At 41.7% G+C, this 22,666-nt stretch overlaps 1 protein-coding gene across 1 annotated transcript in view; it reads left to right on the top strand.

The window, feature by feature from the left end:
• Positions 1-3,208: 3,208 nt before the first annotated feature.
• Positions 3,209-22,666, top strand: part of ACTN2 (actinin alpha 2) — an 89,196-nt gene continuing 69,738 nt past the window's right edge. The window contains exon 1 of the mRNA XM_066234710.1: positions 3,209-3,496. Coding sequence (XP_066090807.1) covers positions 3,371-3,496 — 126 coding nt within the window. The 5' untranslated portion in view covers positions 3,209-3,370. The remainder of the gene's footprint in view (positions 3,497-22,666) is intronic.

Below are 22,666 nucleotides of genomic sequence, written 5' to 3'. Positions count from 1 at the left end.
AATATTAACACGTGGAAGGAGGCGTCAGCAGGGAAGCAAGCCGCCATGATGTGAACATCCCTGGACTGTCATACGGGTTCTTGTGTGTGCCAAGAGTATTTGGAGACATGGAGAGAGATTGATAATCTTGAGCCATGGAATTTTTCATCAGTTTGGGGTGAGAAAGTGGCTGGGTGAGAGTTTAGGCAGATGACCAAAAAGAAGACTTGAAGAGGAGTCAGTGGAAATGAAAACATGACCTCTAACTGGTTCTATCACTAATAAGTTTATCTCAACCAGGGCCCTCAATTCTCCAGCTATGTTTAACAGCAGTCCTGGGTTCAAGTTCTGGCTTTAATAACTATTAGTCCTATGATCTTGGTCAAGTTTCTTAATCTCCCTACACCACAGTTTCCTTGTGTGTGAATGGAGAGGATTATATTTACCACACACATAAATTTTTTGTGAGATTAAATTAGGTAACATTCAAAATATTCTCCATCATGCCTAGCACCAATTAAGTGTTCAATAAATGTTAGTAATACTTGTTAGCTTTTTTTTTTTTTTTTTTTTGCATTTTTCCGAAGAGACAGTCAGACAGACTCCCGCATGCGCCTGACCGGGATCCATCGGCATGCCCACCAGGGGGCGATGCTCTGCCCCTCTGGGGTGTCGCTCTGTTGCATCCAGAGCCATTCTAGTGCCTGAGGCAGAGGCCACAGAGCCATCCTCAGTGCCCGGGCCATCTTTGCTCCAATGGAGCCTCGGCTGCGGGAGGGGAAGAGAGAAGAGACAGAGAGGAAGGAGAGGGGGAGGGATGGAGAAGCAGATGGGCGCTTCTCCTGTGTGCCCTGGCCGGGAATCAAACCCGGGACTCCTGCACGCCAGGCCAACGCTCTACCACTGAGCCAACCGGCCAGGGCCCTTGTTAGCTTTTAAAAAGTTATGGATACCTACTAAATATTGTTTTGTGTACCAAGGGCAGTGGTGCTCCAAATGATACAAGCTAAGAGCCACAGTATTGAGGCAAGATCTTCCTAAGAACTTTATTGAGTACTCTGTGATTTATTAGTTGTGCAGTCCTGAGGAGGGAGCAGGTGCCCACCCAGCCTGGCGTAAACATCTTGCAGTATTCCTTCTAATCTTTCAGATGTTTCTTTCCTTAGACTTGGGTAGTTTTCTCATAGGAATGTTGTGATCACTACTCTGCTGAATACTTGGGGATACTTTGATGACCTCCAGAGCTCTCTCTGTGTGTGCCCTTCTCCTTCCCCTATTCTGTCCTATGAATGCCAGCAGCTGTCTTCTCTGGTGACTCAGCATTACCCATTCAACTTAGGCAGTCCTGCAGACTCTACCTCAACACTCTGACCTCAAGGCTGTAAACTGACTCAGTTATTGGACTCTTTTCATTTGTTTCCATCTCTCAAAATCCTTGTCCTTAGTTGCCTGAGGTCCAGTGTGTTGAAAACCATTGTTTCATATGCTTTGTGGGTTTAAAAAAAAAAAAATAGTTTCAGAAGGAAAAATGATCTCAGTTCCTATTACTCCTTCTTGGCCAGAAGTAGGTCTCCTCACTTTTACTTCTTGACTTTAACCTTAGTCCTGCAAATATTTTCCCTAGCCTCCTTTTTAGGAACTCCAACTACACAGATAGTAGGCTGCTTGACATTTTCTCACAGTTCACTCACCCTCTGCTTATTTTTTAATGTCTTTTTCTCCCTTGTGTTTCATATTGGATTATTTCTATTGTCATGTCTTCAAGTTCACCCATCTGTTCTTATGCAATGTCTACCCTATAATAAAACCCATTCAGTATATTTTTAATCTCAGATGTACTTTTCAGTTCTAGATATTAAATTTGAATTTAAAAATAGCTTCCATGTTTCTCCTGAGAATGTTCAAACTTCCTTAACTTCTTGAAATATGGAATACAATAATAATTACTTTTATTGTTTTTTTCTACTGACTCTATCATGTGTTCATTTTGAATAAGTTCTACTTGATTGGTGTTCTCATTATGGAGTGTACTTTACTGCTTCTTTGCATACCTGGTAATATTTCATAGTGCTAGAAAGGGCAAATTTTATCTTGTTGAATATTGAATGTTTTTGTATTGCTATAGAGATTTCTGAGCTTTGTTCTGGAACATCATTAAGTGACTTGGAAACAGTTTGATCTTTTCACATCTCGCTTTTAAGATTATCTCTCTCCCTCTCTTGCTAAAAAAATCCTCAAAGCTAAGTGGTGTAAAGAGTCTAAGGAACAATGATAAACTCAGTCATACTTTCAGCCTGAAACACCTCAGCAAATTAGTAACTGAACCAAAGTTGGGTAGCATCTATGGGCAACTTTCATTTAACTTGGACATATGCTTCAGGAGGCAAGAGCCCTGTCTATGAGCTTGTCTCTGCATCTCCAGTACCTAATGCAGCGTTTAGTTTACAGTAGGTAGGTAATAAATGTTATGAAAATTTCAAACTGCTTGTTCCAAGTAACCTTATCTTGGTCCTTCAGATGATAGGGAAGAGTTAGGCAGCACTATGGGGTGAAAAGCTTAATTAAGTGTAACACATCAGGACCAGATGGATATGTAACACGGAGCTGGCTGCTGGTCCTCCATTGTTAGTTCTTTTAAAGTTATGACTGGCAGGTGAAAGCTGACTTCCTGCCATGATTTTGGTTCCTGACATTTTAATATGTTTGGTCCAAGTCCCTTGCCTTGATTTCCCCAGGTGAGGGCATAGAGGAGGGGAAGAAGAAAGAAAGGATTCTTTAGCTCTTAAACGTTACTTTGTAGTGGTGTATGTGTGGTGTGTATGATAGCTAGTGGATATGTGCAACTACAGTACGTGGAAAACGTGAATATGCAAACGATGTATGGAAATCATGAACCTGTCAGAGGAGGTGAGGTTGTGGGGGTCTCTACTGGCCCATGTACACCCACTACTGGGGTACTCTCCCAGGTGCCCGCGAGCGCAGCTGCTGAGCTAAATGGAGCAGGTGGGCGGGGTAGGGACTCAGAATGCGGCCAAGGGGTTGCAGCAGGTGGGAGCCAGGTCCCGGAGCCACTCGGAGCCCCCACTCCACTGCCCACCGCCTCCGGTTGTGAGGGTGGGCGGGGCTAGGGTAGAAGGGGGCGTGACGGGGGTGTCTGATCTGGGCGGGCGGGGGCGGGGCGCTAGGCCACGTGACCGGGCGCGGGTATTAAGTGGCGCGGAGCCGCTCGCGGCGCGAGCTGGTTCTTCGTCGCGACCCAAGGCCCTGGCCAGCCGCCCAGAAGAGCCGCGTGTCCGCCTGCGCCCGAGTCCCACCGCGTCTCCGCATCTTCACATCTGCGCCCGCCGTCTGTTTGTCTGAGCCCGCCCTCCAGCCTCTGACACTCAACACCATGAACCAGGTCGAGCCCGGCGTGCAGTACAACTACGTATACGATGAGGACGAGTACATGATCCAGGAGGAGGAGTGGGACCGCGACCTGCTGCTGGACCCTGCCTGGGAGAAGCAGCAGAGGAAGGTCAGCGCGTGCCGTGTCCTCTCGCGTGTCCGTGTACCCCCGCGTGTCCGGCCCCGCACGTGCCCGTGTCCCTCCCCCGGGACGCCAGCCTTGAAGACGAGCGGGAGGAGTAGTGCTGTCCCAGGTCGTCATGTGGCGCTGGTTCGCATCCTGTTCAGGGTCCTCGCAGCCTGGCGCTGGATTAGAGAGGGGAGCGCTCCACGGACAGGCATGGAGCCGGGTGTCGTGTGCGTGCGCGTGTGAGTGACATGAGAGTACAAAAAGAATAGCGTTATTTAATGTTTCTGTTCTGGCTTGCATTTGACCGGAGCCTGAGAGCCCCGACACCTGAGTCTGTGACCTTGGCCTCAGAGTTACACTCTCCTGACCCAGTTGTTTTCACAGGGCTGCCCCAGTCATTGAAAACCATTTCTTAACTGCCTCGGGCTCCTTAGAGGGGATGCTCTATGAACATTGAACATTCACGGTAAAGTAATGATTATTCAAAGTCTATTTATGGGTCACTGAGTAAGTGCACAGGACCAGGGACTGAGCCAGCCCTAAAAGCTCCATGCTATCCTGGTTGGCACTGCCTGGGGCCTAATGGAACATTCCACTGTTCAGTGTTTTCTCCTGATCCCCTTGGCTGGAATAGCAGGGATGCTGCTCACCAGGAGGATAAATCTCACCTCCTGCTTGTCTGGCACAGAGCTTGGCTGGGTAAGGCCTGCTAGCACAGACCTGCTAACCCAGCCTTATGACCCTGCCATAGCAAAACCAGAGTGTCCTGTGCTTTTCCCCTATTTTGGTGGTCAGGCAAAGTGGATTTCCCTTCTTAAAAGTGGATTTCCCTTCTTAGGTCCTGCTTTTAAGTGGAGAGCCTTTTTAACCATATGTGTGCCTGGCCAGTGCAGCTGCCACTGTGGGTGATCGTGCAGTAGTCGTGAATCAGTATGTGATTGGAAAACACACACCATACTTCCCTCCCAACAAATGTTAGCTGGAAGCAGAGTGGTCCCATATTTGGGTGATTATCAAATAACAAAGCATTATTTTTATATCAGAAGTTCTCTTTTGTTGTCTACCCTCTCTCTTAAAATATGTATTACTATTATTATTATTATTATTATTATTATTTTAAAGCTCTAGTTTAGCTACGTTTGATTTCCCACCTTAGTTTCCTAAGACTTCCAACCATCCATATCTTCTTGGAAATGAAAGAATGAGAGTGATAAGTAGAAGTTGAGTCTAGAAAGGAAAATACAATTTCAAACCTTCCACCATTTTTAATGACTTTTATTGTGAGGGAAATGTGTGGCCTGAGGATTAGTAATGTGACATTTGGACTAGGTGATGCATCACCAATCAGCAAGAAGTTAAAAAAGTGACTTTAATTTCTAGTAGGGAGTGTTCCTTTCTAAAAATTTTTCTTACAATTTTGATTGTTACATTATTCATGGATAAAGAAAACTTACAAGTCTTTGTTTCAAAGATTGCTTTTTTTTTTTCTTATGAGGAACAGTAAAATAGCTTAGAAATTATACAGATAGTCTGCCCATCATCTTTGGAAGTAATAGTATAATCAGAAGGCTTCTGTTGATTTTTTAAAGTTTGATACAATAGCAGAGTAGAACTAATGTCAATTTCTGAAGACCACATCGACATTTCTTCTGCCATATTTAATTTTTTAATGTATTCACAATATTGTTGGATATAATAGCTTTGCAATTTTTTTTTAGGTTTTGGTTTTCTGTGTGACTATTATAATTGTATAACACTTGATGTATTTTATTAAAAAACAATTATATAGTACTTTGTGATCCCAGTTCAAGATAGCGCTAAAAAGTTTAAAACAAGAATTAATTTTTTTTCTTAAGATAGGTTGAGTGTTGTAGATGCTGGGGGAAAACAAAACAAAACAGGATGTTAGGACACAGACCTGAACAGCACCAGAAGATACTCTATTTCTACTTTTGGTACTGAAGTACTGAAGTTTGTGAAATAATATTGAATCATGAAGTCAGTGTAGCTGGAGCTGTGGCCTCTATTTATGTCCTATGAGACAAACTTGGAACAGGACGAAGATAAAATGCCATTGTTTCTATTGTGGGCCACCTTCTCCACACTTGCCATTTCAGTGATATGTTGGGTATGAGATCTGTCAACAGATGCTGGTAGCCCATGGTGACGTCTGCAGTGTTGTAACAGACATGGTGACTAATTATATCCACAGTTCAGAGTCTCCTGGGCTATGGTAATCCAAGCCTTAGGAGGACTTAGTAAAATTGTAGTGCTTTTTCTTTTTTTAATTTATTGATTTTAGAGAAAGAGGAAGGGAGAGAGACAGTAACATTGATTTGTTCCTGTATGTGGCCTGACCAGGGATCAAACCAGCAACCTCTTAGCTTCTAGATAACCCTCTAACCAATTAAGCTATCTGGTCAGAATGTGCTTTTTTTATGAGATTATTAATTTTTTTAATTGTGATAAACTCATAACAAAATTTACTATCTTAACTGTTTCTAAGTGTACAGTTCAGTAGTGTTAAGTACCTTCACTTTGTTGTATAACCATCTCCAGAACTCTTATCTTGCTAAACTCAATTGCATGTACCCATTAAACAATACCTTTTCATTTCCCCCCTCTCCCAGTCCCTTGCAACCACCATTGTAGTTTCTGTCTCTATGAATTTAACTCCCCTAGGCGCCTCATTTAAGTGGATCATGCAGTATTTATCCTTTTGTGACTGGCTTACTTTACTGTGCACAATGTTTTCAAAGTTAATCCATATAGTAGCATGTGTTAGAATTTCTTTCCTTTATAAGGCAGAATAATATTCCATTGTATGGACAGACCACATTCTGTTTATGTATTCATCTGACAGTGGCCCTGGATTGCTTCCGTCCCTTGCCTATTGTGTATAATGCTCCTGTGAGCATGGGTGTGCAAATATCTCTTTATAACCCTGCTTTCAACTTTTTTGGTTTTATACCCATAAGTGAAATTTCTGGATCATGTGGTAATTGTTTTCAGTTTTTTGAGGACACATGCTTTTTGCAAAAGGTGGCAATTCCGAAGATGTTGCATTTGGCATGAGGAGGGACAGGCATTTCCAGGCACTCCCCTTCTCTAGGCTGTTTGGTAAATGAGTCGTAATATTTGTATTCATATTAAGTAGGCTGTTTTCAAGGGACTGTAGAGACTTCCAGAGCTTCAGTGTTTAGAAGCAAGCTTGTCCTGGAACCAAGGAACATATTCAGCCCCTAATTAAACTGAAGCCTAATAAGGAGGTGACTTGTCAGGATAGCAATGCTGAATATGTGCGCTATCTCCCCAAGCACAGGGCGCTGTCTCCCCCACTGCAGAGGCTGGCGCTGACCTTTTAAGGAATTGACTCATATTTCGATACATAAAGGGGCCTTACATTCTTAATCTGTTTAAGGCTGCGTGATGGATAAACGTCTCTACCTGTTGTAGGAAGCATTAGAGTCATTCATTTGTTCCACATTTAGAGTTCTTAAATTGAAGTTCATCTTTATGTTCACAAGTTAAATGGACTAATTCACTTCACCTTGGAGCACCTCCTGTCAGTTCTGTCATCCAGGCCAAAATGCTGTCATGTGGGGTCTGGCACACAGAGGACATGTGTATGGGAGCAGCTGCCCGCAGGGTGCAGGGTCGGGATTAAAGAGGGTGCCCTGTGAGTGCCCCTTGGGAGCAGCTGCTGCTTAGAGGCCAAGGTGAAGCTTTTCTCCCTGCACAATGAAAAATGCACTGGCATGAAGTTTCCTGGGAAGAAAGGCAGTAATAGTTCTAACAACGTGAACAGTTAATGAAAAGATTGAAATTTCTCAGATTCGTGAGACCCAGATGACTCTCAGCTAAGTCTGGTGTTTTCTCTGTTTGACCACAATCGAGTCATTAAACCTTTCAGGTTTCCATAGTTCCATCTAGAAAATAAAGATAAATGATACCCATTACAGGGTTTTGCAGGATCAAATGGTTAAGCTAGTTTATGTTGAAGCAACTGTATACACTGTGAAGTGATTTGTAAATGTTCAAATATTATTATCCCAGGGAGCAAATATTAAGTCCATTCTATCAGCTGGTATGATAGTAATCAGCACCATGCTTGAATTTGGGAGGATAGTGAAGCAAAAGATTTATTTCATGATTTTAATATACTTTTTTTATTGTGGTAAAATATACATAACATCAAATTTACCATTTTAACCATTTTTAGGTGTGTAATTCTGTGATATTAATACATTTGCATTATTGTACAACCGTCATTAGCATCCAACTCCCAAACTTTTCCATCATCCCAAACTGAAACTCTGTGCCTATCAAACAATAACTTCCCCGTCCCCTGATATACTTTTGGGGATAGAGTTTACACATTCAAACACTTAGAAAGAACAAAAATTGTTTTATATTAAGCTGCAGATGCGTACTGTATAAAGGTCAAGTAAGGAAAATCATTATGGGCAAGCATAATGACATAACAGCTTTATAAGGAACTAGAACTTGGGGTGGGCCTTTATTTGAGTAATAGCTCAGTATTAGCTGAATGGGGAGGAAAGAGGAACAGAGCATCATTCCTGGCTAGAGAGGTAAACAGCCTATAGTGTTTTTTTTTGGGGGGGGGGTAGGAATTGTGATAAGTGTGATGTCACAATAGTAATAAGTGTTTATGTAACTGTTTAGCTCTCTCAAAGCACGTCCATTATTTCACGGGGCCTCCTCATCCACCCAACGAAATAGGAAGCCAGGCAGTGGTGGGATTCAGCCAGTTTGCACCAGTTTGGCAGAACCAATACCTAATTTTTTGTTGAGTTCGGTGAACTAGTTGTTAAAGTGGCACTTGTAATCAGGGTTCTCTCTTAAGGTGGGTGCCTGGGCAGCCGCCCAATGTGGAAATCACAAATTTACATTCCTTACTCTTTTTTTTTTTTTCAGAGACAGAGAGAGAGTCAGAGAGAGGGAAAGACAGGAACAAAGAGATGAGAAGCATCAATCATTAGTTTTTCATTGTGCATTGAGATACCTTAGTTGTTCATTGATTGCTTTCTCGTATGTGCCTTGACCGCGGGCCTTCAGCAGACGGAGTAACCCCTTACTCGAGCCAGCGACCTTGGGTCCAAGCTGGTGAGCTTTTGCTCAAACCAGATGAACCAGCGCTCAAGTGGCGACCTCAGGGTCTTGATCCTGGGTCCTCAGCATCGCAGTCCAATGCTCTATCCACTGCGCCACCACCTGGTCAGGCTCCTTACTCTTTTTTTTTTTTTTTTTGTATTTTTCTGAAGTTGGAAACGGGGAGGCAGTCAGACAGACTCCCGCATGCGCCCGACCAGGATCCACCCGGCATGCCCACCAGGGGGCGATGCTCTGCCCATCTGGGGCATTGCTCTGTTGCAACCAGGGCCATTCTAGTGCCTGAGGCAGAGGCCATAGTGCCATCCTCAGCGCCCGTGCCAACTTTGCTCCAATGGAGCCTTGGCTGCGGGAAGGGAAGAGAGAGACAGAGAGGAAGAAGAGGGGGAGGGGTGGAGAAGCAGATGGGCGCTTCTCCTGTGTGCCCTGGCTGGGAATCAAACCTGGATTTGCACGCCAGGCTGATGCTCTACCACTGAGCCAACTGGCCAGGGCCTCCTTATTCTTTTTTAATGTTTATCTGTGCAACAGTGTATTCTAAGCGCCTATAGTAATGTTCATTCTGTCCATAGGTGAAAAAAAATGCAAGTGAGGATGCCAATCAAGAAGCGATATGGAAATATCTTAAATAACAGTTTTATTGTTTTTGTCAGGTATTCTTTAATATTTCTTCATTAATATTTTGAAACTCATAATCTAGTTTTGAGTACCTCTTTTATTGTTCTTATTTAAGTATTAAATGCATGAAATAATGAACTACCTTTTGGTATATCTTTTTTTATACTTAAAATAGTCATTAGGGCAGAGAACCAGTTGCTAAAGTATTTGAATCCCACCACTGGAGCCAGCTGTGTCTGGGATGTGTCCGCTGCTCAAGATGTGATGGAGGGGGTATGAGGAGGAGGAAGGCGGGAGGTAACTGGGCCAGGACATAGGGGCTTGGGATGCTGCAGTGAGTGTGGGCTGCACTCTCTAAGCAGAGCAGAACTGTGCAGGTTTTGAGCTTGAAGAGCCACATTCATGGGGCCCCATGCAAATAGGTTAGAGGTTTACGGGGGCAGCAGGGAGGAAGGCATCCATTTGAAAGTGATCAGGAGGGATTATAAAAAGTATTAAATAAGCCCATGCTGTTCCAGGGAAGGCTGTGGTATAAATCCAATTAAGGAGACATGATCTCACCATTAGAGTTCCTGGACTTAAAACTCAAGACAGTGGTATTGACAAGTAACAGACAACTAATGAGGAGAGTCTGTTTATGCACCGGAAGGTGGTGTCTAATGGAGAGTTAGGTATACACAGGACCTGTTATCAGGTGCAGGGCAGTGAACTATAGTGCTGAGGGGTGTGTCGTGTATTCAAGTGGCCACGGCATGAAGGGCTTAGGTCTCAGGTAGCCTTTGATGTCCAGTTGTTGATGGGTGGGCAGGTAAAGGCAAAATCTAGGATGAGCTCTGAGAAACCGCTACCTGTAGAGGGAGGGTGGTTCCAAACGTGCCCTTGGTTTGCTGTGGACAGTCACAGGTGCAGCTCTAAGATGGAAAGTTGTCCTTTGTCTTTTCCTCTCTTGGGAAGTTGCCCTCCCTCAGCCACGTTCACCAGAGAAGAAACCCAAACCCCAAGTAAGATTTCCTTGGTGGGGGAGGAATAAAACCCTTAGCTGGAAACTTAATGAATGCAGCTTCAGAAACTGTCAGAAGGCACTGCAGTCAGTGGCGCAGCTGAGGACACCTCCAGAAACACGGATCTGGAGTGGGTGGGAGCTGCTGTGATGAGCAGAGGAGGTGACACGGAAGACGTTGGAGGACAGTCTGGATGTACCGCTGTTTCCCTGGGAACAGTACTGATTCTTCCAGAAAGAACAGAAACCAGAGAGATGAGGGTAAAGTGAGCTAGCTGCTCTTGACAAATTTCAAAGGAAGGACAATCTGAGGGTAAGAGGTTGGTCTTTCTAAAGAAGTCAAGGAACATATTTTGCACACACACACCCCTTCCCTCCCCACAATTTTCCAGATCAGAAACCAGAGATAGTTTTACTTACTGAAGAGCAAAGTATAAAGGAACATAGTATGACTGTCCACCCTTTCATTCATTTGACAGGCAAGTATTGTGCACCTGCTGAGGCCAGGGATGGAGAAAGAACTTTCAGCCAAGTTCAGGAGCCAGAGGTCAGGGGAAGCCCAGAGGGAACACCCAGTGAGAGAGGAGAGGCTAGCTTAAATGCCCCTCCTGCATGGCCCCCTGTCAAGGTGAATGCAGACGTCTTCCTCCCAAGGTGCATGCAGATGGATCTTGCGCCTGTGCCAGGAACCTGAGTGTCATCCTGGAGGCATCCTTCTCTCCCAAATCCTGAGGAACCCATGTCCTAAAGTCCTCTGAAACTTACTTCTTTTGATATGTGCTTTAGGGCTGCAGGCTCTTCTCCATTATGCTGGCAAGAGTGATTTTTATAAAACACAAACCTGGCCATGGTACTTACAGCCCCAAGTCCCTCTATGATTCCTTTTGCTTCAGGAGAAGGTCCAGACTGTCCCCTAGGCCTGTGCTCTGTCCGTATCTGTCTACTCTTTCACTTCCTGCAGGTGCTTTCCCAGCCTGCCCTGCCTCCATGGGGCTGGCAGCTCCTCCTCCTCAGGCCCCTCAGAAAATGAGGGTCACTTGGTGCTGTCTTGGTCGTCCCTCCAAGGGCGAAGGGCAGATGCTCTGCTCTGCTTCCCTGGGCCTGCACTGGGCCTGCTCAGAGCTGCACTTGTATTTGTGGAATGAAGGAGTTATGAATCATATTTCTGAGAAGAATTTAGTGCAATTAAAATATAAGATCTACCAGAAAGTTCTGTCCGTTTTTGGACGACTTGATCATCCAAATTCTTCCGACTTAATTCATGTGGTACCCATCTTGAATATTTCCACACCAATCCTATCTTCCGAATATGGTCCGAAATGGTTTGCTGAGCTGAATTAAGCCTTTCTGTGATCTCCGATGTTGTCAGAAAAGGATCTTGCTCCAACATGGTCTTAACAACATCGTCATTGATCAAAGATGGTCACCCAGAACGTGGCTTATCAGAAAGGTCAAAATCACCTGTTTCGAATTTTTTTTTTGTTTTGGTATCTTTCTGAAGTTGGAAACAGGGAGGCAGACAGACTCCCTCATGCACCCGACCAGGATCCACCCGGCATGCCCACCAGGGGGTGATGCTCTGCCCATCTGGGGCGTTGCTCTGTTGCAACCAGAGCCATTCTAGCGCCTGAGGCAGAGGCCATGGAGCCATCCTCAGCACCCGGGCCAACTTTGCTCCAATGGAGCCCTGTCTGGGGGAGGGGAAGAGAGAGACAGAGAGGAAGGAGAGGGGGAGGGGTGGAGAAACAGACAGGCAGCTCTCTTGTGTGCCCTGGCCGGGAATCGAACCCAGGACTCCGCACACCAGGCCGACGCTCCACCACTGAGCCAACCGGCCAGGGCCTTGAATTTTTTGAACCATCTTCTGCATGTCCTATCAGAAACTAACTTCACCAAACACTTTCAATAAATTTCTACATGCTTCTGTAGCATTTCTTCCTTGTTGAAATTCGTATACAATACAGTGGCGTAAGTGAACTTTATCAGTAACCATGGGTACACTATTACTTCACACATAAGACTAACGTGAATCAACTTTGTTTTAGTTAATTTTCTATGTCAATATGTATACATTAAGTGATAAAAATAGAGAGGCACACATGCGCCAAATAAACGTGCTTACATGTCGAAACTTGTTGTGAAAGAAATGGACAGAACTTTCCGGTAGACCTTATATTTAAGTTTAAATCCAGTCAAAAAATGGGCAAAAGAAATGAATAGACACTTCTCCAAAGAGGACATACAGATGGCCAATAGGCAGATGAAAAAATGTTCAACATCACTAATCATTAGAGAAATGCAAATTAAAACCACAATGAGATATCACCTCACACCAGTCAGAATGGCACTCATCAACAAAACACACAATAAGTGCTGGCGAGGATGTGGAGAAGGGTACCCTCCTGCTCTGCTGGTGGGAATGCAGACTGGTGCAGCCACTGTGGAAAACAGTACGGTGATTCCTCAAAAAATTAAAAATGGAACTGCCCTTTGACCCAGCTATCCCACTTTTAGGAATATATCCTACGAATACCAAATCACTGATTCAAAAGAAGAAATGCACCCCCATGTTTATTTAGCATTGTTTATAATAGCCAAGATCTGGAAATAGCCCAAGTGTTCATCAGTGGATGAGTGGATTAAAAAGCAGTGGTACATATATACATGGAATACTATGTGGCCGTGAGGAAGAAGGAAGTCTTACTTTTCTTGACAACATGGATGGACCTGGAAACTATCATTCTAAGTGAAATAAGCCAGGCAGAGAAAGAAAAATACCATATGACCTCACTTATTTGAGGTATCCAATGAATAATGTGGACTGAGCAACGGAACAGAGGCAGAGGTGGGATCAAAGGGACCAGAGGGAAAGAGGTCAGAGGGAAAGTAGAAGAGAAGATGGATCAGAGAAGGGAAAGAGATTAATGAAATTATATATACATAACACAGCGTTATAGACAACAGGACAGCAAATCCTGGAGGGAAGGGGGTAAGGGATTGGGGGAGGGGACATGGGGGGCTGAGATATATTCGGTGGGACACTTGAATCTATGTAAACACAAATTAAAATCATAAATAAAAAATATTTAAGTTTAATTTAAAAATAAAATAATTTAGAATTTAGAGATTTTGGAGTTCAAAAACATTATACATGCAGTTTTATTTAAATTATAAAATGCATCACCATATTAATGAACAAAATTCTGATAACCTAAACTCAATATAAGTGACTGTTTTTACAGATTGAAAATCTTTATTCACTTAATAAAGAAAATGAAAAATTCATTTAGGATTCAGATAATTATAAATTTAAATTTTGTGTTTTTGTATACAAAATATGGTGAAACAACTTTTTTGGAAGACACACTGTGCTTCAGAATTGGGAGTGGAATTGAAAATATAGAGTAAATGCAGGTGATTCTGAACAGAACCGGCCTGAGATTGACACTTACCAAACCCAGGCTTGGAAGTGAGTAGGACTTTGGATTGTCTGTCTGTTGATTTTTGCTAGGAAGTAAATGTGTTAGTCATGGTCTTTACAAATTACTATACATTGAGAATACATTCTTATAGAAACTTTTTATTAAAAAGCATTCTATCTTGGCAAAAGAACTCTTATTTTAGTGATTGTGGGGACCAAATAGACAAGGAGGTAACTCTATAAGATTGTTTTGGGGGAATGAAAACAGTGTTTAAATATGAAACTATGTTTGAGTCTCGCACAGACAATTATAATTGCTTTCACAAATCAAGAAATCTTGTCTTCTGAAGTCCTAAGGAGTCTCTAAATTACTTCATTATATTCAAACAAGATGTGAATAATTACTTAGAAGGAGGGTAATTTTATTGCTCTGTATTAGGATTTTGAGATACTTTATATGTATTAGGTTGAACCATATGAAATTCTTGATACCATAATTTTTTCCAAAAATTTCAGTATCTTAAGGTTCAGCCATTTCAATAAAGCCTGCTACCATTATTGTGCTGCTATATTCAAGGTCCTTGACTAATCCCATACAAGAACAAGCCATTAAACTGAATTCTCCTTTATAGCCTTATTTTTAATGCCTTTCATATTCATTTAAGAAAGTAGGGGAGTTAGTTGGGTTTAGATTGAGGCATTGATATTCAATGAAAATATCAAGAAGAAAGGTTCAAGGCTAGAGATTTGGGAATTGGAGTACTTATAGGCAGTGGTTGAAACTATGGGGAGTGGGAGGGGAAGAAGATCCACCTGGAAGGCACTGAGGTGAGCTAAGTAGCGGGCTTCTGGAGGAAGCAGTGGTATCACCTGAACCTGGCAGCATTGCTTCTCTGATGAAAACATTCATGTGTTAGATGACTTGGAACCGTTGAACTGTCGAAATGGCTTTCATTTTCTTCCTGGAGAAATTTCACTTGGTATTCCATTGACACTCTGCCAGTCAATCTTAATGTGGTGTTTGCCCAGAGACTTGGCACCATGGAATAGGGTATCTTTCAGCTCATGAGATGTTATACTTTCCCAGGAAGTGAAAAGCTACAAGAAATTATTTATGGTGTTGTGCTCAAGTCTGTGATGTAAATCCTTCTGTAACTGGAATGGCCATTGATAGTTTTACTGAGCAAGAGTATTGAAAATTCATGAGGATTACTGAAAAAAGTCTGATTTGTTTTCTTTCTTTCTTTCTTTCTTTCTTTCTTTCTTTCTTTCTTTCTTTCTTTCTTTCTTTCTTTCTTTCTTATTTTCAGTGAGAGAAAGGGAAACACAGAGACAGTCTTGCTCATGCACCTGTCTGGGATCCATCAGGTAACCTCTGTCTAGGACTAATGCTGTACCCATCTTGGGTGGCTCGCAGAGCTATTTTTAGCACCTGAGGTGGAATCTCCAGGGAGCCATCCTCAGCAATTGCGGCCGATGTGCTTGAATCAGTGGAGCCATGGCTGTGGGAGAAGAGAGGGGGAGAGGGGAGAAGCAGATGGTTACTTCTGTGTGACCTGATCAGGAATAGAACCCAGGACTTCCACCAGGTTGACACTCTACTGTTTAGCCAGCTGACCAGGGCCTGGATTTGTTTCATCTTAACATGCTAAATGAGAGTTTTAATCTCAAGATAGGTTTCATTTTTCTAGTTCATTATTTATAAAATTAAAGAAGTGAAATAAGTTATTGTCCTCATTTAGGTGTTTTGTTTTAAAGTTTAAAAATACTCAGTATTTTGGGTGTTGGAGGATATCAACCATGAAAATGGTAAATGACAGATGCAGAATTTTATACAGTTTAGGGATTAGCCAGAGATGTATTTTTCTGTTTCTTAACAGTTTTCAGGGAAAGCGGGTAAAATGGGATGTGAGAAGACAATATTAGTTGAAAAACTATAAATTATGCCTTTTACAAAGTTTACAAATTGTAACATTTCTATTTATAATTGCATGCAGTAGGAAGTGGCTGATTATTTTATTGCATACTTTGATCTTTTGTGTTAAATTCAGGCACAAAAGGATGTTTAAAATTTTTTTTTCAATGTAACCCCAAAACAAACAATGCCAATAAGACAGTACAGGTAATATGTTAATAATGCAGGTATTTTACCAATAGGTTTAAAAAAAGAGGCGGAGGTGATTTGATATAATTTCTACTATCCCAGTTATTTCCTGAGTATGGAAGACCAGCTGTTTAGGAAGAATTCTCAGACACTGTTTTGACCATAGATATCATTTTATTCAGTCTTCACAACAATCTTGAGAGATGAGTATTATCCTCATTTTTTATTTAGGAGGTTAAGTAACTTGCCTAAGGATGGCTAAGAATAGTAGCTGAAAAACACATACAGAATTTTGTCTAAATTATAAAGATACATCACAATTGAAATTTTATAAAATGTGGAGATGCTAATTATTTTAATGCAGATTTTGGTCTGTAAGTGGCAAAGCTTTTAACCACCAAACTTTTCTGGCTTTGTTGCTTTCTGCTCAGATTTGTAACCAATAACTCAGAGCAGAAGCCCTGGGATTCAGCATTCCTAACTTTCACTGCCTTTTGGAAGGGTATGCATGTGAATTTTTAATTTCTAAATGGTATACTGAGAACATCTGACGAGAGTGGGAAGAGAAAATCCTGAGAGGTGGCACATACTGTCATTCACAGGTTTTCTCTATGTCAGGCTTTAGCAGACAGAAATTAATAATGTAGGAAGAAGGGACCACAGCAAAAGCCAGCTAAGTCTCTCCAGCAGCATTATATAGGGTGTGCCATCAAGGGCACAGCTTTGGAATCAACTGCTGGTCTGTCTGACTTAGGTCCAAAAGAAGGCAGAGTTCAGGACACCTAAGTAATTGAGTCACACTCCCTTTTGGAACTAGAAGATGAGACTTCCCGAGTTGAGTAGATCAGAGTTGTCCCGCAGTGACCTGATGTCTTGTGGACAAGGATGCCATGTAAGAGTGGGCTCCGCAGAGATTTGCTCTAACACATTGTGTGAAATATTAATACCAAGGACTCCCTTGCATCCAAAAACCCTGCTTTTCTTTTCTTTAGTTAATTCTTTTATTATGGAAAATTTCAAACACATATGATAAAAGAGAGCATATAGAATATGGTGAATCCCTCTGAACCCAATTGACCAAAGAAATTCCCAGTTTCATTAATAGGGATTGTCCAGTCCCCTTTTTATCAGCTTTATTGAAGTATAATTGACAAATAAAAATTACATATATTTAAAGTGTATAATATGTTTTGATATACATATGTATTGTGAAATGATTAGATTCAGACATCTGAATATAAAAGGAAAAAAGTTTTTATGTCCAACAAATGCTTTACTCTCTAAACAAAGTTTTAAAAGAAATTATCATGAAGCAGAACTGTGAAGTCAGCTAACTATCACCTCATTTGTACCGTCTCACTTCATCTAGGACCCTCCCATCCTGCTCCCCTTCTGGCAGGCCAGTCTTCTCCACTGTTCATCTGATCACTTTCCCTGACCTCCAGGTTCTTGGAGTGATCTCTCATGTTACTGACATTGTAATGTCTAGTCCTAAAAACTGGATTTCCAAGACCTGTCTTCCCAGAAATCACCAATATATTAAAGGTGACCTTTCTAAGACAGTAACCCTGTTATACAATTCCAGGATTTCAGGCACAACAGGAAAAGAAGAAACATTTTGCTAAGAAAGCACTTTCGTCCAAAAAGCAGAGGTGAAGCCTTTTAGCATCCTGTAAATGTGGAGGGTTAGCTACTATCAGTGCCCACGTGTGAAGTCAGTACTGATGGGATGTATTTTTTCCTCTTGCTGCAAACTGACTTGAAAAACCGACCCTGTGACCTCCTTCAGGTTTATCAGTCTGGTCCTCTCTTTTTTCCTGTGACCATTGCTTTTACTGCTTTGAGTGGGGAACTGGAGACAGCAGGTGGGAGGAGCTGCATCTGAGGATGCTGAATTTGATACTTGAGCTTCTCAACCCCCCCCCCCCAGAGCACAGCCGGAGGAAGGGGCAAGACAGTCATTACAGAGTTCTAGCGGAGAGGTTATTTATTTTATTTTATTTTTTTATTTTATATAATTTTATTTTTTTAATGGGGTGACATCAATAAATCAATATACATATATTCAAAGATAACAAGTCCAGATTATCTTGTCGTTCAATTATGTTACATACCCATCACCCAAAGTCAGATTGTCCTCTGTCACCTTCTATCTAGTTTTCTTTGTGCCCCTCCCCCTCCCCCTTTCCCTCTCCCTTTCCCCCCTTCCCCCCCTCCGTAACCACCACACTCTTATCAATGTCTCTTAGTTTCACTTTTATGTCCCACCTACGTATGGAATAATACAGTTCCTGGTTTTTTCTGATTTACTTATTTCGCTTCGTATCATGTTATCAAGATCCCACCATTTTGCTGTAAATGATCCGATGTCATCATTTCTTATGGCTGAGTAGTATTCCATAGTGTATATGTGCCACATCTTCTTTATCCAGTCATCTATTGACCGGGCTTTTTGGATGTTTCCATGTCCTGGCCACTGTGAACAATGCTGCAATGAACATGGGGCTGCATGTGTCTTTACGTATCAATGTTTCTGAGTTTTGGGGGTATATACCCAGTAGAGGGATTGCTGGGTCATAAGGTAGTTCTATTTTCAGTTTTTTGAGGAACCACCATACTTTCTTCCATAATGGTTGTACTACTTTACATTCCCACCAACAGTGGATGAGGGTTCCTTTTTGGGAGAGGTTATTTTTAGGGACAGTCTTGCCAAGATGACTTCCAGGGAATTTATTTAGACACAGATTAGGACCTCGCCCGCTTAAATGTGAATTTCTCGGGCAAGGGGGGATGTTTCAGGGCCCCTAATTTCATACAAAGACTCATTTATTGTATTGTTTTACTTAAAAAATTTTAACTTTATGTAATTTATTTTTATTTTCCAACTTCGTTGAGATATAATTGTGTATGTGTAAGGTGTTCAGTGTATTGTCCATTGCTCAGGGCCTCCAGTCCTTATGAAGGAAATGTTGAAGGAGGGGACTGATTTCAGAGGTTGGGTAACCCTGCACTGAGCGAGGGCAATTATGAAAGTCCCTGCTTTGCTCTCAGCTGTGGTCTGGTGTGGACTACAAGCTCCATGGCCAGTGTGGGCTGTGGATATAGTCCAGGCAACCTCAGAGAGGGGTAAAGTAATGTGAGGCCAAACAGTTTATGGCTAAGATAGCAATCAATGCTTTTCCTCAAAGTACTGGCCTATTTCTGAACTTTGAAAAAATGCATATATTGTATAGTACGATTTCTAATGCTTTGACACATTTATACCAGTCTTGTCATTTCTGACTTTTAATTCATGAATCTTTTAGAAGACCAAGCCTTGCAGCCTGCTTGCTGGGGGAGGGAGGAAACCTTCTGTCCAAAGCGTTCGGGACCACCAACCTTGCTGGGGGCCTCCCATGGGCCAGGGTTTCCACTGGAATGCATGCTGCTCTTCTACTTCAGGTGTTTTTTATGCGATTTGTCTGGTTTTATAAATGGTATATATGTGCTGTTAGCATGTGTTTGGCTGTAGGGTGCTTATTTTGCACATTTCAAAAACTAAGAGTTAAACATTATTTACACATCTCAACCAAAGTCAGATCTCTTAAGTTTGTTCTTCTGACAGTTTAAGTCTTTGGTAAAAAAGATAAATAACTTACTTATATGTTCAGACACTTGAAAACCTGGAAGTGAAGTGGTAGTAAATACATTTACTGTGTATTAAAGTGATGTTTAATACAAATATTTCCCACACTTCTATAATGAGACCCAAGTAAGTCGGTCACCCTTAGAGTCCTTTAAGGCAAGATCCTACCAGAAACCTCTGGTGGGTGACAGTGGGATCCATCACTGTGACCGGTGTGTGTGGGTGGGGCATGGAGGACTCCAGAGACTCTCTGTTCTCCAGTCCTACAAGTTAGACAGTGTGTACCTTCTCTGTTAAGATTTAAAAATGTGATGTTGAAATAGCCATTTTAATGTGAAACTTTAAAAAGTCTTGAAGTAGTACAGTGGTACCTTGACACACGAGCACTTTAAATCAAAGCAGTTTGAGAGATGAGCTGTCACTCACAGGATTTTTTGCTTTAAGTCACGAGTGGATATTTGAACCACAAGCTTCCGCCACCCTCCAACAGATGGCCTGCCAAATATTCTGAAAAGGAGGAAGAAACAAACTTCCATGGAAAGGTTTTTGTTGAAATGGCCTCTAAGTGAAAGCGAGGAAAGTGTGGCGAAAAAGCCAACTGTCAGTGAAGAAAATGATTGTTGGGCAGATGAATTTGTATTTTCTGAGTTTGCTTACTTTTATGGTTAAAAATGGTGCTGGACAGCTATCTGTGAAATTGCTAATTAGCTTCTTCCTTGGGAAGGGCCATTGTTATACTAATGTCTCCTCCCCCCTCTGCCAGCATCTTCGCCTGACCTTGAAGGTAAATATATTTCATAAACCAGTTTATTTCTTTACATTCTCTCTTATTTTATATATGTATTTGTTATTTATAAAGTACATTTTCTTATTTAAAAGCATATAAAACAAACAATTTGTGTGGTTTTGGGGGGCCAGAATGAATTAATTGCATCCCCATTAATTTAAATGATGAAATTTGATTCGACACACGTGCAAATTGAGTCACAAGCTCGGCCATGAAATGAATTAAACTTGTGTGTCAAGGTACCACTGTACTTCATTGTGTGATTAACTCAGAAATCTAGGGTTGCTGGGGTTTCTGCCATTCAAATCCTGTTTCTTTTTCAGGTAGAGATAAGGCAGACTAAAGAAGTAAAGTTATGTTACGCAGTTACAGATGACCAGGCTAGTGCCAAAAACTGGGCTCACAAACTGTAGGCACATTTCCCGGTTACTTTATTTATTTATTTATTTATATTTTATTTTTTAACTGAAATACATTTTATAGGAGTCTTTTTGTTCTGAAATTTCTATCCATCTACATTTCATATGATTTATTTGATTGATTTAAATTTATTGTGTTTACATAGATTCGAGTGTCCCACTGAATACATCCTCCCCCACCCCCATATTCCCCTCAACATCGCCCTTACCCCTCTTCCCCCAACACCCTCCCCCTTTCCCTTCAGGATTTGCTTTTCTGCTCTCTATAACGTTGTGTTATGTATATATAATTTCACCAATCTCTTTCCCTTTTCTGATCTCATCCTCTCATCCCCTTTCCCTCTGTCTGCTTTCCCTCAGGTCCCTTTGATCCCACCTCTGCCTCTATTCTGTTCCTAGTTAACATTATTCATTGGATTCCTTAAATGAGTGAGGTCATATGATATTTTTATTTCTTGCCTGGCTTATTTCACTTAATATAATAGTTTCCAGGTCCATTCATGTTGTCGCAAAAGGTAATATTTCCTTCTTTATCATGGCCCCATAGTATTCCATTGTGTATATGTACCACTGATTTTTAATCCACTCGTCCACTGATGGACACTTGAGCTGTTTCCAGATCTTGGCTATTGTAAACAATGCTGAATAAACATGGGGGTGCATTTCTTCTTTTGAATCAGTGATTTGGTGTTCTTAGGATATATTCCTAAAAGTGGGATGGCTGGGTCAAAAGGCAGTTCCGTTTTTAATTTTTTGAGGAAACTCCATACCGTTTTTCACAGTGGCTGTACCAGTCTGCATTCCTACCAGCAGTGCAGGAGGGTTCCCTTTTCTCCACATCCTCGCCAGCACTTATTCTGTGCTGTTTTGTTAATGAATGTCATTGTGACTGGTGTGAGGTAATATCTCATTATGGTTTTAATTTGCATTTCTCTAATGATTAGTGATGTTGAACATTTTTTCATATACCTATTGGCCATCTGTATGTCCTCTTTGAAGTGTCTATTCATTTCTATTGCCCAGTTTTTGATTGGATTATGTTCCTGGTGTTGAGTTTTACATGTTCTTTATAAATTTTGGTTATTAACCCCTTATCAGACATATTGTCAAATATGTTCTCCCATTGTGTGGTTTGTCTTTTTATTTTGTTCATATTGTCTTTAGCTGTGCAAAAGCTTTTTAGTTTGATATAGGCCCATTTGTTCATCCTGTCCTTTATTTCACTTTCCCGTGGAGATAAATCAGGAAATATATTGCTGCGAGAGAGGTCAGAGAGCTTACTACCAAATTTTCTTCTAAGATGCTTATGGTTTCATGACTTACATATAAGTCTTTTATCCACTTTGAGTTTATTTTTGTGAATGGTGTAAGTTGGTGGTCTACTTTTATTTTTTTGCAGGTAGCTGTCCAATTTTCCCAACACCATTTGTTAAAGAGACTGTCTTTACTCCAATGTATGCTCTTACCTCCTTTATCAAATATCAATTGTCCATAATTGATATTTGGACAATTGGTGTGGGTTTATTTATGGGTTCTCTGTTCTGTTCCATTGATCTATATGCCTGTTCTTATGCCAGTACCAGGCTGTTTTGAGTACAGTGGCCTTGTAGTATAACTTGATATCAGGAAGTGTGATACCACTCACTTTATTGTTCTTCTTCAAGATTGCTGAGGCTATTTGTGTTCTTTTTTGGTTCCATATAAATTTTTGGAATATTTGTTCTATATCTTTGAAGTATGTTATAGCTATTTTAATGGGAATTGCATAGAATTTATAAATTGCTTTGGGTAATATAGACATTTTTTTTTTTTTTTTTGCATTTTTCTGAAGCTGGAAACAGGGAGAGACAGTCTGACAGACTCCCGCATGCGCCCGACCGGGGATCCACCCGGCACGCCCACCAGGGGGCGACGCTCTGCCCACCAGGGGGCGATGTTCTGCCCATCCTGGGCGTCGCCATGTTGCGACCAGAGCCACTCTAGCGCCTGAGGCAGAGGCCACAGAGCCATCCCCAGCGCCCGGGCCATTTTTGCTCCAATGGAGCCTTGGCTGCGGGAGGGGA

Source organism: Saccopteryx bilineata, chromosome 1 (genome assembly GCF_036850765.1).
Source record: "Saccopteryx bilineata isolate mSacBil1 chromosome 1, mSacBil1_pri_phased_curated, whole genome shotgun sequence".
NCBI lineage: Eukaryota > Metazoa > Chordata > Mammalia > Chiroptera > Emballonuridae > Saccopteryx > Saccopteryx bilineata.
Note: the sequence above shows the minus strand (reverse complement) of the source record. Positions and strands in the feature narration are given on the sequence as shown.